The sequence below is a fragment of the Eubalaena glacialis genome, chromosome 10 (assembly GCF_028564815.1).
Source record: "Eubalaena glacialis isolate mEubGla1 chromosome 10, mEubGla1.1.hap2.+ XY, whole genome shotgun sequence".
NCBI lineage: Eukaryota > Metazoa > Chordata > Mammalia > Artiodactyla > Balaenidae > Eubalaena > Eubalaena glacialis.
In genome coordinates, this window is record NC_083725.1 from 49322949 (window position 1) to 49337460 (window position 14512).

General features: G+C 46.3%; 2 protein-coding genes across 5 annotated transcripts in view; both read right to left on the reverse strand.

The window, feature by feature from the left end:
* ENDOD1 (endonuclease domain containing 1) overlaps positions 1-3462 on the reverse strand; it is a 36837-nt gene extending 33375 nt beyond the window's left edge. For all 4 annotated transcript variants that reach the window (XR_009702388.1, XR_009702389.1, XR_009702390.1 and 1 more), the window contains exon 1: positions 3093-3462. Coding sequence is in view for 1 of the 4 variants with exons in the window: in XM_061204037.1 (XP_061060020.1) it covers positions 3093-3395 (303 nt within the window). In the remaining 3 variants the exon portion in view is untranslated. The remainder of the gene's footprint in view (positions 1-3092) is intronic.
* Positions 3463-6882: 3420 nt separating this feature from the next.
* LOC133099178 (lysine-specific demethylase 4D-like) lies at positions 6883-8448 on the reverse strand. Its single transcript, XM_061202682.1, has one exon. It carries the CDS (start codon positions 8446-8448, stop codon positions 6883-6885), a length of 1566 nt encoding a protein of 521 aa, XP_061058665.1.
* Positions 8449-14512: the final 6064 nt, after the last annotated feature.

Here is a 14512-nt window from a genome sequence, read left to right on the forward strand (position 1 = left end):
GCCCTTGTAAACTGCATTCTGTAGGGTAGAATTCTGGGTCCCTGTGTTTTTAAGCACAAGAGTGCTTAAAACACCCTAAAGGTTTTAAGCACGAGTGACTAAGTTTCTATCATCTTCGATTTAGGAGGTTTTCGGTTGTTGTTTTTTTTTTCCCCAAAGGGAAACTGCAGGACAGCCTTGCGAGCTGCTGAATTGAGCTTCAGGAGCCTCAGGGTCAGAACAGCCCTACCTGATTAACTACCAAAGGCAAGCACCCAGCTCCTTTGGTCCCCTGCCTCTTCCTCCTCTATCTGCTGGGGCTCTTGGTAACACTAACCTCCTAAAGAGGTGATGTGGGCACAAGGTGACTCAGCATTACAGAGTGCTTGGAAGCAGCCAGAAGTCCACGGTGAGCCCAGAGCATCTTTCTGCAGTGGGCACACTGGCTGGGAGGCAGGCCTCAGGGGGGCAGGTTTGCTGCAGTGTGCTCCAGAGCCTGCCAGCATGGCAATCTGGCGGCTTCTCCCCCCTCTCTCCTTCCTTGCCTCCTTCCTAATAGCCCCTGGCTCCTGGCTAACTTGACTGGACACTGGGGTGGGAAGGGATGGGCAGCACAAGGCTGTCTTGCAGAGAAAAGCATCCTTCCAGCTGTGCTCAGCCACTGGACCCTTCCCACCTCCCCAGTCGGGAACTCTGGCCTCCTGTGCTTTTCTGAACCACTGCACCTCTCACCTCTCAAGCTGCCATTTGGAATTATTCCCTCCCACCCCACCAGCTCCTTCCTCCTTCCCCATCCTATTTTACCTCTCCAGTCCTATCCCTCATTACCAGGGCCCACGGTCTCCACTGCCTATGTGAAGGTTCTGTCCGTTTCCTCTCTGCTGAATGAGTCATGCTCCTTTGGGCTCCTTCAATAACTGCATAAATGGCTCTGCTCCACCCCCCTGCCCCAAACCTTCCTTGATCACTCCTCCATACCCGACCCCTCCCTTCCATCACTCCTCTTTATTCTGAGCACTTGAGTCATCTACTCACTGAGTCATCTACTCACTTGTACTGGTTTAGCTGCTCCAACCACGCCCCACACACTAATCCCTGACGCGGCCATGCCGTTTCTCACACAGCATGTCCCCTCTGCTGGGAATGTCTTCGTCTTTGTCTCCCTTCTGAACTCCGCCTCATCCTTCCACGCAAAGCACAAATGTCACCCTGACCCAAAGGCTTACCCCGTCACCTCCAAGATGGATGAAATCTAATAAGACTTCTTCTACCTTTTTAAACTGAGGATGTTTTGCTTATGTCATAATAACAGCTAGGACCGATATGCCAGGCACGAGAACCTTATATGGAGTAATTCATTCAATCCTCAAAATCACCCTGTTATTACCTCTAAGACAACCAGCCCAAGGTTACAGCAAGTCAGTGGAAGAACTGAGGCTTAAACCCACGCAGCGTGGCTCTAATCAGAGGTGTTGCCACCTCTTCACCCAGCAGACCAGGAAGCCTTTGAGTCCCAGAGCTACACTCTGTTCCCCTGGCACTCCAAGTGCCTGGCACACAGTGGGTGACTACTAAATGTGGTAGTTCTGGATTTAACTGAAATTTGTTCAGCATGCATCCCACGTCTTCCTCACATGTATGTTCTGTCTCCCCAAGCCATCCATGAGATCCTCGGTGAGAAAGGACCAGGTCATCTATTTTCCTCACAGGTCTGCAATCACATGCATACTGGGGAACTGGGGGAAACGCAGAGAGCTCTAGGGGTGCAGATGGGGGCAAACTAACTTTAGGTTAATATATGCATTAAGTGTGTATACTTTACAAAGGCTTTTTCACATGCCTGATCTCATAGGTCCTGACATAACAGGCTGTGGGGAAGGTAAAGAGACAGAGGTGCAGATGGCCTGAGATCTGGTCAAGGTCTTAGAGCCAGAAATAACTGAATGATATTACAGAAATTACAACCCGGGGCTCTGAATAAAACAGCTGAAAGCCAGTCCCCTGCTCACAATGCCTAGGCAGCTGTGGCCATCAAGAATGGGCAGGCTGATGTAAGTCAACTTTACTTCAATTAAAAAAAGTAAAACAAAAAAGATCAAGGTCAACCAGTTCTAAAAAAAAAAAAAAAAAAGAATGGGTGGGCTGAGTGTTCAGCTCCTCCCCCAGATCGGGTGTCCTTGGTTGCTGGGAAAGGGGAGCCTGGCAAGGTGTTCTCCACGGGAGGCTGGCTGAGCAGACCTAGGGCAGGGTGTGTGAAGGCAGGTACAGCAGGACCTCTGGGAGCCTCCTGGAGTGTTTGGTCACTCTCACCAGACAGAACAGAAAACCCTGAGAGATGACACGATTTCCAAGTGGTCTAATAATATAGATATGAAGAGCCAGGAGAAACAGGTTTGTTCTTCCCATTAGTAGGAGGTAGTCAATGTCCCTACTATTTGTAACTATCCCATCGCATTTCTAAAAATCCTTACCTTTATTTCATTGTCCTAACCCAACATTAACTTCAGATCGAATTTACTCAATGTCCTGTGCAGAAGGGAAGGCTTTTCAGGCTGAGGTGGCCTCTGCAGAAGAAAAGCTTTTCCCTAGTAGGAAGGGCAGTGAACTTCTAGCCAAAAGACCTGCCCCATCTTTATGCCAGTCTCATCGCCCCGCTGAGCCTTCATGTCCTCTTCTGTAAAATGGGCATGAAAATGCCCACTCACCCACCCATCCCACAGAATTGTGGCAACGACCTGTGAGCTCCCAGCCTAGGCGTCCCGAAGATCTGAGTGGTCCCTTGGGTCTCCGTCTCACAGTCCTCATTATTCAGGAAGTGGATGAGACACTGCAGATGTCTACTCCGAAGTGCAGAGAGAACCACCTCCCACTGGGGGCCTCGGAGCCCTGAGGCTTAAGCGAAGGCTCGCAGATCTCCCAGCTCTGGCCGTGGCTTTGACAGGGGACGAGGCGGTCTGTAACTCCGGGGACGCGGTGGGGCGGGTGGAAACCCGGGTTTCCCGACCCTGGCACCGAAGGCTGGGGCTGCCCTTCCCCGCCCTACCGCTCACGGTGGCTGCAAAGCGCCCTGGGAGGCCAGCCCAAAGGCCGGGCTTGGGAAGCGCCTCGCTTACCTGCGGCTCCACCAGCCAGCGCTGCTCGGCGGCGCCCAGGGGCGCGGGGCGCGCGGCGCGGAACGCCGAGTACACGGGGATACGGTCCCGGGTGCTGTACAGGGTGGCGAAGCGCTCGGCGCCCTCGGAGCGCTGACAGATCTTCACGTGGGCAGCGGCCGCCAGCCCCGCGGGCGGGGTCCCAGCGTAGAAGAATCGGTCGCATTCGCCGAAGCCGGCCTCCTGCTCGCGCACGAGCCGGCCCTCCAACAGCCCGGCCAGAGCGAGGAGGCCGCCCAGCGCCAAGCAGCGAGCGGGGCCCATGGCGCGTCTGCGGGCCGGGCCGGGAGAGCGCGAGGCCGCCGAGCGGAGCCGCGGCGGAGTCGGAAGCCGGGGGCGGCGCGGCTGAGCTAGCGCTCTGCGGGCCGGGCTGGGCGGCCCCGGCGACGGGGGCGGGTCCGCGTCCCGAGGCCGCGCCTCCCTCGCACCCTCCTCCCTGAAGATGGCTGCGCAGGCCCGGGGCCGGGCGCGGGGATGCGTCCGGACTTGAACCACCTGGTTTCTGCAGTCTGCGGTCGCAGGCTCGGGGACGCGCGCTCCCAAGACTAAAAGGTATGAACCGGGTCGGCTTAATCGGAGGAAACGAGAAAGAACCGTTCCCGGGGTTGGGAGCCTAGAAGCCTCCTGAGCCAGCGCGCCCCAGGGATCCTCAAGGATGCAAAGAGGCGGCGTGAGATGCCCTCAGAACTGTGGCTCTTTGGGTCTGATGGACAGGGACCCCCAGTGACATCCGACGGAAATCAGTCTTCCCCGTCCCAACGAAATGCTCATCCGCCAATACACGGACACAACTTTGATGAAGTTTCAGCAGATCAGAAGCCAGGAGACCCAAGTTAAAAATCCTCTTCTAGGAAATTCCTAACCTAGGGAAATAGGACAGCTCTTGTGGTTTACTTGGTACTGCGAGGCTTAGAATCAAAACCAAAACCAAGAAAGAAACGAGACCGGCCAACATCACTGGTTGGTAGGTTGGTTGATTCATTATTTCTTTCTTGAGTGCCTATGTGCCAACATGGGTTCGGCGACTAGGTACAGTGGTAAACAAGAATAGGGTCCCTGCGGTCCTGCACACGAAACCTAGTGGGAAAGCTTGTCGTTAATCAAAGAAGCAGGCTATTAAAGGAGCAATGACACACACTGAACGTGGAGCTGTGAGAACCTGTCCCTCCGGGGATTCAGTGCCTGTTTGCCTGAAGAGTGTTGTCTGGACTGAGACCAAGAGGTTGACATGAACTAGGCAAAGAGGAAAGCAGCATGTGCTAAGGGGTCTCCCTGCAGAAGGGAACGTGATATGTTGGGGGAATTTAAGGAAGGTGGGTGTGGGTAGAGAACAGAGACCTGGGAGAAGATTATGAGAAATAGGGCTGAAGGAGGCGGGAGACACAGAATTCCGGGGATCATAGGCTAGAGGCCATCAAACATTTTTCAGCAGGACCCGGACCCTATTGAAAAAACAAGCTTCATGTAATAATCCTTATGCTTAAAATTGACATTGCAATCTAGTATTTCTGTTGTGTTCTATTTTGTTCCCCTTTAAAAAACATGCAGCTGGTAACCCACAAAGTTGTTTCTATGACCCACTAATGGCTCATGTCCTGCAGTTTGGAAAGATATATTATATAAATCATGATGAGGATTTTGATCTTTCAATGGCAGAGACACAATCACATTTGCTTTCTGGGCAGAAATGGGCAGATTGGAGTGGCCCAGAATGAATGAAGAAAAACATGTATAAAGATCCAGATGAGAGATGGTAGCTTGGACTGGGGTGGTGGTTGAGACAGAAGCAGAGTGCCTACTAAGGTGCCTTCACTCACATCTTATTATTTAATCTTATTTCCTCAGTGTGCCACGTGGGGAACTGGACCAGAGCGTTCAGATGCTTGTCCAAGATGGCATAATCAGTGAGTCCTGAGCCAGATTTGAGCTAGGCCCGTCTGCTTCCTAAGCCTGGCCTTTCCTCTAAGTCATAGCAAATCCATGAGGTGAGCCTATAAAATAGGAAAGAAATTGTCAGAAGAGCACATTTTGAGCTTAAGAACCAATGCCTTGGAGGCTTCAATACCTGAAAAGTTTGACTATGTTTGGCCCCTGAAATGAAACCTAAATTTATTTCTTAATTAAAAAAAAAAAAAACAAGACACATACAGTGTGATGTCACAGTAACAGCTAGACTTGGAGTCACATGTTCCTTCTGCATCCAAACTATCATTTTCAATTTCCAAAATTGATTCTGAGTTTGGCCACTTCTGTGCATCTTCAACACTGTGGCCTAAGTCAGTAACCATCAATTCTCACCTGTATTACTTAGATGTTCTAACTACTTCTCCTGCCCCGAAGGGGTCCACAGAACAATTAAGGTGATTAGTTAAATATGTAAAGTATATCATGTCAAGTGCTGTTTTAAACTTCCAATGCCTTCTCATTTCAAGTTGAAAAAAACTCAAATATTTAACATGAGGTACAAGGTCCTACATACCCTGGACCCTGCCTCTCCCTTCTCTATGCCCCAGACACAAATGAGCTTCCTCTCTATCCACACAAAAACACCAAGCTCTATGTTAGGGCTGTTACACTTGCTGATTCATCCAAGTGGAAATCAGCTCTGGACCTTCCTTTCTGTCATTTGGGACTCAGAAAGGTCTCCTGCTCTATGAAGTATTCCCTGACCACCAGAACCACACTACCCATTCTGCACTATCATCCCATCCCCTTTAATCTCTTCACAGAACATATGCCCACTTGAAATTGTCTTGTTCCTTTATTTGTGGATTTGTTTATTGGGATGTGTCAATGACTTAACCATGTGAAATATACATACAACACTGAGAAGGCTGTGGAGACTTGGAGAGAAGATTTTCACATGCTGGCACTTATTGTCCTATGTTTGCTCATCTCTCCTAGCAGCTTGGATCAGCCAAGTGCCAGGTGATTTCCACCAAGTCATCCTTCAGATAGGGCTGCAAACCAAATCCCCCAACCCAGCCAGCCAGCTGGAACCCAACAATCAACCCCAAACTCACTCACCAACATCACACAAGGCAATAAGCTCATAAAAATAAGTTTTGCTTGAAATGTTTTGATATAATTATTAAGAAAAGTGCAGAAACAACGACCACCTCTCAGTTGACTGACTGAACAACACAAAAAATAAAGTCAGATTTTAACATTCTGGTTACCTTTAATATATTTAATAAACTCAGATTTTAACATTCTAGTTACCATACTGGCAGAGAACACATTATCAATACATCAAAGACTCAGAAAGATTATCAGTTATTATCTTAGTCTCTACTGACCTAATTGGTCAAAAGGGCCTAGTTTGGCAAGAAAAGTGGGAAGGGAAGGGGGAGGAGGAAAAGGAGAGAGACTGGAGGGTAATCAAAGCCCAGGATTCTTTAGAAGTTCAGCAGCATCCAGAGCTGGCCCACAGGATGGGAGTGTGAGGTAGATTGGGCTCTGGCGACCTCAGCAGGAGCTAGTTCCCAGAGTCACTAGAGTGTCCAGTGCATGAAACCTCAGTTTGTGACACAGGAGTTAGCAGTGTCCAAAGATTCCAGGGTCTGGAAGGAAGAACAAACTTTGGAGAATTTGGTAAACACCACGGACCCAGCATGTCCAGCGGCAGCACAGGAGGCACTCTCATGCAAGACTAGTGACCTGCAAATACCCAAAGCTCTGAAATGTAAATGCGACCAGTCTCACAGGATCCCCATGCAAGAGCAGTGGGGTAGAAAGGCATCCCCTGGGCTTAGGGGACAGGGCCACAACCACCGCCAGAAGCCGTGGCGGGATGCTGGAGCCCAGGGCTGAGCGGGTCGGCGTTGTCCGGCGAGGGTGCATCCACAGGCAGGGGCTGAGCCTCTGGGTCCTGAGCTGTGTCTAACGAAAGCCTCCTCTTAGCCCTGGGGGGAGCAGCTGGCTCCTGAGTGCCCTGTTCCCAAGGACGACGACGAGGGCCACATCTTCCAGCTGGGTGGCGATCCGGGGCGGATGGACCTGGGGTCGGCGGCTGGGTCGGGCCGGGCTCCCCGGAGGTGCTGGTGGCCGCAGCCCCGAACTGGGCGGCAGAGCAAGAACCCCGGGCCGGCGAGGGGCGCCGGGACACAGCACGCACAGGGACTCGGTGGCGGGTCCCACCGCCCGCGGCTACAGGCCCACGGGGACGCAGAGCGCGGCGGGGCAGGTGGTGCCTCGTGGCGAGAGCGGCTCCCCGGGACGCGCGGACCTCCCTCCAGGCGTTCAGGACCTGGCTGTCCGGCGCCGTGGGCTGCGTGTGGTCCACCACGGTCCGGTCCTGCCCGCGTTTCCACAGCTCGTAGCGCTCCGGTTGCAGGATGCGCACGAAGGCGTCCATGGAGAAGGCGACCCGGGCCTCCCCGCAGCTGCACTGCGAGGCCACTTTGCCATAATCGATCCAGCGCGGGGAGGCGAAATTGATGGCTTCCGCGCAGTTGAAGCCATGGTTGAAGCCAGAGTGGTAGCCATAGGGAAACGTCACGATGAACTCTCCAGCCTCCTGAGTGACCCGATCGAAGGGGATGCCGTTGTCCTTGAGGACCGTGGGCGAGATGAGAGCCACCTTGTGCCGCAGGAAGGCCTCACAGCCCCGCGCGCTGCCCGGGAAAAGCTGGCTGGCCAGGCGTTCCAGGCGCCGGCCGTGCTCCGGGGGCACCGCGTACCAAGTCTTGGGCTCCCCGAAGTGCAGGTAGTTGATGCTGTAAAGGTCCATGTCCTCCGTGTGCCAGGCAAAGGCGGTCTTCCACATGCCGAAGTACAGGTAGGGGGTGTTGACGCCTTCGATGACCACTCCGCACTCCTGCTCCAGCAGGTCCTGAATGGTTCCCAGGTGTCCAAGGTTCCACTGCTTCGTGTTTTCATCGAATAAGGAGCCACTGACGTCCGCACCATATACTGGTGAATCATAGAGGCGTGTTTTCCAATATTTTCGCTCCAGGTCCTTAAAATCAAAGTGTGGTGGAGTCCGATATTTTTCACTATTTGCTAAGTGGTGGTACTCACCCACGGTCATGGCTTTCTTCTTTTTGTGGTATTGAGTAAACACACCTGCCTGCCCAGAAGTCACCTGCTGGAGGGGAACGGCTATTAAGATGTCATTGATATCATCGTAGGTCTGTCTGGCTTTCCAGTCCTTGGGTGGAATGATCTTCGCCAGGCCTGCTCGGTGCGCACCTTGGGACTCCATATAAGCAATGTATTTATCGAAATCATTAAACTCTTCTTTGGTTGGATGAAATACCATTATTCTACAACTTGGGTTCTGGGCCCAGTTGGACTTAGACTCCATAGCTTTCATTAATAAGCAGGAAACTCCCAAGTTTTGATTTATGTTCTGGATAGGTGAGGATGCTGGAAAACACTACTTTTTCAAAAATGGGTTGGAGTATATCAGCAGGAATCCCCAGTAGACTTTAATGCAATGAGTTGATAATATTTCTTAGGCTTGCTGATTCTCCAGGGGACTCCACGCTGGGCAAAAGCCTTGCTCAGGACTGGTGCTGGCTGAGCCTGCAAGTCTGTAATGTCCTTGGTTGACACTTGGCTCTGTCCTCTTGAGATCTAGTGAATCACCCAGCCCTGGGTGGGTATCCCAAATGTAGTGTCTTCAGGGCAGTATTGAAAACAAAACCTAAAAAAAAAAAGAATAGAGAAAGGTTGAAAAGTAATGTTTGGAAATAGTTACTAGGGAACTACAAAGAAAACACCACCATGGACTATAATTGCATATTCAAATAAAGGCTAAAATTTCATAAGATTGACAATACAAGAAATGGTGTTGTTGTGAACAATGCAAATTCTTGTACTCTAGTAAGGAGAATGGAAATCATTACATTCACTTCGAAAAACTATTTGGACAGTATCCACTAAAATTGAACTTACCCATGTGCTATGATTCATGCCTAGGATATATGTATGTCTGTGCAATGAAAGTCAAGTCCAAGAATGTTCAGAACAACATGATTCCAGTAGCCAAACACTGGAAACAACTCAAATGCCAGTCAACATTAGAATGGATAAGCACATTGTAGTATATTTATACAATGGAATACAATACAGCAATGAAGATAAACAAGAACTACATGAAAATATAAGAATAATTCTATAAACATAATACTGAGCAAAATTATCCAGACTCAAAAGAATACCTATTCTCTGCTTCCATTTTTATAAAGATAAAAAGGAGGCAACGTAATCTATGTTAGAAATCAGAGTAGTGGTTACCTTTGTGAAAGAGAGAGGTTGTGAGTGGGGGTGTGAGGAAGTGTCTAGAATAATGTGAATATTCTATTCTGCACCCAGGTGCTGGTTACACAGCCCTCAGAATGGCTCACTGACATAATTCATCAAGTTGTGATGATTTTCACAAATTTCTGTGAAATAAATTTGTTTAAATGTATTTAAATTATTTAGATAAATTTAAAAATATAGTTTAGGGAGAAAAGCATTAAAGGAGACAGATATCTTTCATCGTACCAAAAGGAAAAGGAAGGGTGATTAAAAATATATGAACTAAACATTCAATTGAAAAAGCTACAAAATAGAAGAAGAGAAAGAAGGGGTAGGAGTAAAAAAATAACCAAGAATAAAGACAAAATTAATGAAAGAAAACACATAAAAGACAGAACACTGATGACCAAAAATATTCTTGGAAGAAATTAATGATAGCAATAAAGCATGGGCATAACTGAGCATAAGAAAGAAGGGGAAAATAAACCACTAGGAATGAAATAGTGCACAAAGGAGTTTTTAAAATCTCAAAAGAGAATCTTAGGAGAAACTTGACAGCAAAATTTTCAAAAGATAAGAGAAAAGAATAAATTTCTGTAGAGGAAACATATCCAAAATGGATCCAAGAAACACCAGAAAGCTTGAATAATACCCCAGTATAAGAAGCTGGTTCAAAGTATGACCCCTGAAAGTCCAGGAGACACATCATTTTGTATGTGAATCTAGAAAAGTTTCAAGAAACAGTTAACTCTTATTGTGCAAATTGCTTCAGAGTATAGAAAAAGTTGGAAAGCTACTCAGATGAGGCTATTCTGATCTCTGATAGCCAAACGTAAAAAGGACAATAAAAAATAAAGCTACAGGCCATCTTTGTTTATAAGCATAGAGGAAAGCATAAAATGGTATGTTATCCAACGAAATACGGCAATATAATAAAAGAATAATACATCATGACCAAATAGAATGCAAGGATGATTCAACATTGGAAAATTTAATGATATAATTCAGAATATTAACAAAGTAAATGAAAAATATCATCATCTTATAGGTACAAAAAAGCATTTGATGAAATGCAAAATCCATTCATGATTTTAAAATTCTTACTTGCAAAGCATCAAGAGAAACTTGTTTGGTAAGATAAAGAATTTCAAGGTACAAACTAGCAAGGATCATTCTTAGCAGTGAAACAAAAGTAACATTCTCATTAAAGTTAGGAAAAAGAGATGCATCAACATGAAAAGCTGCTCAACATCACTAATTATTAGAGAAATACAAATCAAAACTACAATGAGGTATCACCTCACACCAGTTAGAATGGGCATCATGAGAAAATCTACAAACAACAAATGCTGGAGAGGGTGTGGAGAAAAGGGAACCCTCTTGCACTGTTGGTGGGAATGTAAATACATACAGCCACTGTGGAGAACAGTATGGAGGTTCCTTAAAAAACTAAAAATAGAATTACCATATGATCCAGCAATCCCACTACTGGACATATACCCAGAGAAAACCATAATTCAAAAAGGCACATGCACCCCAATGTTCATTGCAGCACTCTTTACAATAGCCAGGTCATGGAAGCAATCTAAATGCCCATCGACAGATGAATGGATAAAGAAGAAGTGGTACATATATACAATGGAATATTACTCAGCCATAAAAAGGAATGAAATTGAGTCATTTGTTGAGACGTGGATGGATCTAGAGACTGTCATACAGAGTGAAGTAAGTCAGAAAGAGAAAAACAAATATCGTATATTAACGCATGTATGTGGAACCTAGAGAAATGGTACAGATGAACCGGTTTGCAGGGCAGAAGTTGAGACACAGATGTAGAGAACAAAAGTATGGACACCAAGGGGGGAAAACCGCGGTGGGGTGTGGGTGGTGGTGTGCTGAATTGGGCGATTGGGATTGACATGTGTACACTGATGTGTATAAAATTGATGACTAATAAGAACCTGCAGTATAAAAAAACAAACAAACAAAAAACAACTAATACTAAACTTTCTTTGGGTTATTTGTATGGAAATGTGTTAATATAAATGTTTCAGACATTACATAAAATTTCTAAAAATCATATGTTCTGGCATAATGTTATAAGTCATAATTCTAGTTATTACTTTAAAATGTCTATCTCAGAAATAACAAAATTTCCTTGTCAATTGCATTATTATGAACTTTCATCAAATCTTTAACCGTGGTCATTTTCAAGTCTTTTGTCATTTACAGACAAATCTGGGTGTACTCTGATGCTTTTGCAAAAATGTTCCTATAAAAGGGTTTCATCTTCAAGGAATTCATGGAAAAGACTCTGACAAGTACAGGTTTCTGGTAACTGACTATACTGCTGAACTGAATGAATAAGCATGTTCAGAACACTAATGGAAAACTGATGAATCCATAAAGGGTGCTAACAAAAGATCAAGATGGAAAAAAATTAATTACATGGGACTGAGTCAACTTATGAGGATGATTATAATTTTTGTGACTTTCTGTTTGAATAAAAAAAAAGAAATCTCACAAGGACTCAGAGGCAAAAAATATACAAATCAATTTTCACTGCAAAGTAAAGGAGCTGTTACAGTGGAGGATTACTGGACTGAATATCAATATTATGACATAGTATGAGTGAGTTTCGTGTTTGGTAATTGCAATCATTGTTGCTTTTGTTGTGGTCATCCATTTACAATGCTTGGTGTCAGTTTATTTATCCCTTATAAAAATAAAATACAGTATGTGTGTGTGAAAAAAAGAAAAACATATTGAAAACAGTGTCAAAAATAAATCTCACCATGTACACTCCACGTTCAACTTGAACTGTAGGGAGCATATGTAATAGTTATAATTTAGGACAGAAAATATATGTGTACAAATAAAAAAAAAAAACCAAACCAAAGTATCTCATTAACCCAATTTCAAGTGCTCCTTTAATACTGTTTCCTAATCCTCTTAAGCTCCCCTAATTTCCACCGTTCAAATATTCTCTCTCACTTTCCCCTGTCCTCAAACTTCAGGCACTCCTATTCCACCCCACTTAGAATCCTCCGAATGTCCAAAAAGTCCCTAAGTGATCTGGCCCACCATCACCTCTTGACCTCACCCCTTTCTACCCTGCTCCTTGCTCTCTCATTAAAAACACATTCCTGGCTGTGTCTCAAAAAAGGCCGGTATACTCTTGTCTGATGGTCTTTGCACCCAGGCAACTCTCAAGCCTCAGCCCAAACATCACCTTTTCAGTGAACGCTCCTCTGATTGTCTTGCTTTGGATAAAAGTAGAGACGATTTTCCTTCCAAGAAAACAGGTACTCTCTCAAGAAAAATTTCCAAATGAAACTTGAATTGATGATCAGTACCCATGTATCTCTTCCAGATATACTCACATCAGCCCCATGGTAACTCCAACATTCCTGATTGCATCACAATGGAATCCAACTGGCTCTTCCAACTGTCTACTAAAAGGCCTCCTTTTTAAAGTTATCAGCCCACAAAACACAGGTATTTTGCCTGAAATTTTTCCTTTAAGATTTCTTACAAGAAAATAAATGGGATCTAAAGGTTATACAAATTTCAGGGTCCTTTTAGGTCCAGAGGGATTTCCATGGGAAAGCTGCCAGAATGGGAGGAGCTAGCACAGTTGTCAGGGTATTAAACACCACTAGTATTGGGTCAGCACAAGAACCAGGGAGAGGAGAAGAAAACCATGCTAAAGAAATCAGTGAGGAAGAGCTCAAATGCCTTTAGAGAACAAAGGCATTTAATCTTCCTCACCCTGTAGTCTCCCCAATAAGACTACGAAAGATAAGCTTGCCTGCCATTGTTCCAAGTAATAGAAACTCCCCACATCTCCTATGGTCTGCAAGAGGTGCCCGAGGTCCCTATATCTTATCTGGCTTCCATTCAAGACAAGAGGAAGCTGGGGCCGGGGCCCAATCCTCTACCACCCCTCTCCCCAAAGAGGTCAGCACAATTTGGCTTCAACATAAAACATTTCTCCTTTGGATCTGGGATCAGGGACAAAAAAATAGCCAAGGAAGGGCTTGCTCTCTGTGACCCCTGCCGGTAGCTTTTGTAAGAGTGCATCAAAGGAATGTTTGCTGCAGACCCGAATACTGATGACAGGGGCCCTTTGAGTGAGTGGTAGTAGCTCTTTGTACCTCTGCCCTGGAGCCTCATGCACCATGGAATGTGCAGAAGGTAGGTAATGGAGGATCAATACACTCTTCTCCTTTTCCAACTTTAATGTCAAAGGATCAAAGAAACAATCTCGAGGTCTCTATAAAATTTCTTGGTAATAAATGGTGGGGAGGGGAAGTGGTTGACAATCTAGCTCATCCTTGAGGGAATGTGACAAATGCAGTTAACTTAGCCTCTAAAGATTGGGTGGAAGTCAAATAATCTCTCTCTTCCTATTCCAGAAACACCTGATGAGCACTCAAGGGTCTTGGGATAGATTGTTATGAAGGAGAAGCATTGTTCAAAAATGACCCTAGATGTTCGTCCTAAGATGCCTGAACAACGGGCTAGCCTAGACTCCTTCCATGACTGGAGGGCTATAGCATCCAAAAGGACCCAAGGTCCCCAGGTGCCTCCTAACGTACAGGGCTACTGGCTTTCCCAGGCAGCTCCTGTAAATGGCTGGCATGATATCTAGGCCGCTTAATTCCCCAAGCAGTCTGAAGCTCCCTTTCCTAGTAAGGTTGCTGTCTTCAAAGCCCTATATGAAGGAAGAGCAATGGGGAAGGGGCCTCCACTAGAACAAAACCCTCCTCAACATGGGATGCCTCTCCATGTAGACGCTGAAGAAATGCAGAGCCTATGTGTGCCTTGGTCTTGATGTGTTCCCTGAACTCATATTGTATGACTCTGTGGAATTTTCCTCCATCGACAAGGGGACCCAAAAGATGGGAAGAAAGCAAATAGTAAGGTATCATCAGGGTTAGGGTTTTCCAGCCATGTGTATCTCAAGGAGAGAGGAACAAGTGTCTTGATGGATTGGATGGAGGGATAAGAGAGTGATTAAAATGATGGACCAGTAAATTTATCCTGGGTAAAAAAGGAAATGAGAACATGAGGGCAATGATGGAGAATGAAACAGTGCTTGATTCATGGGCTGAATGTCTCCATTCGGT

Coding starts and splice junctions, on each gene's coding strand:
- LOC133099178 (XM_061202682.1), bottom strand. CDS start 8,448: ATGAAAGCTATGGAGTCTAAGTCCAACTGGGCCCAGAACCCAAGTTGT.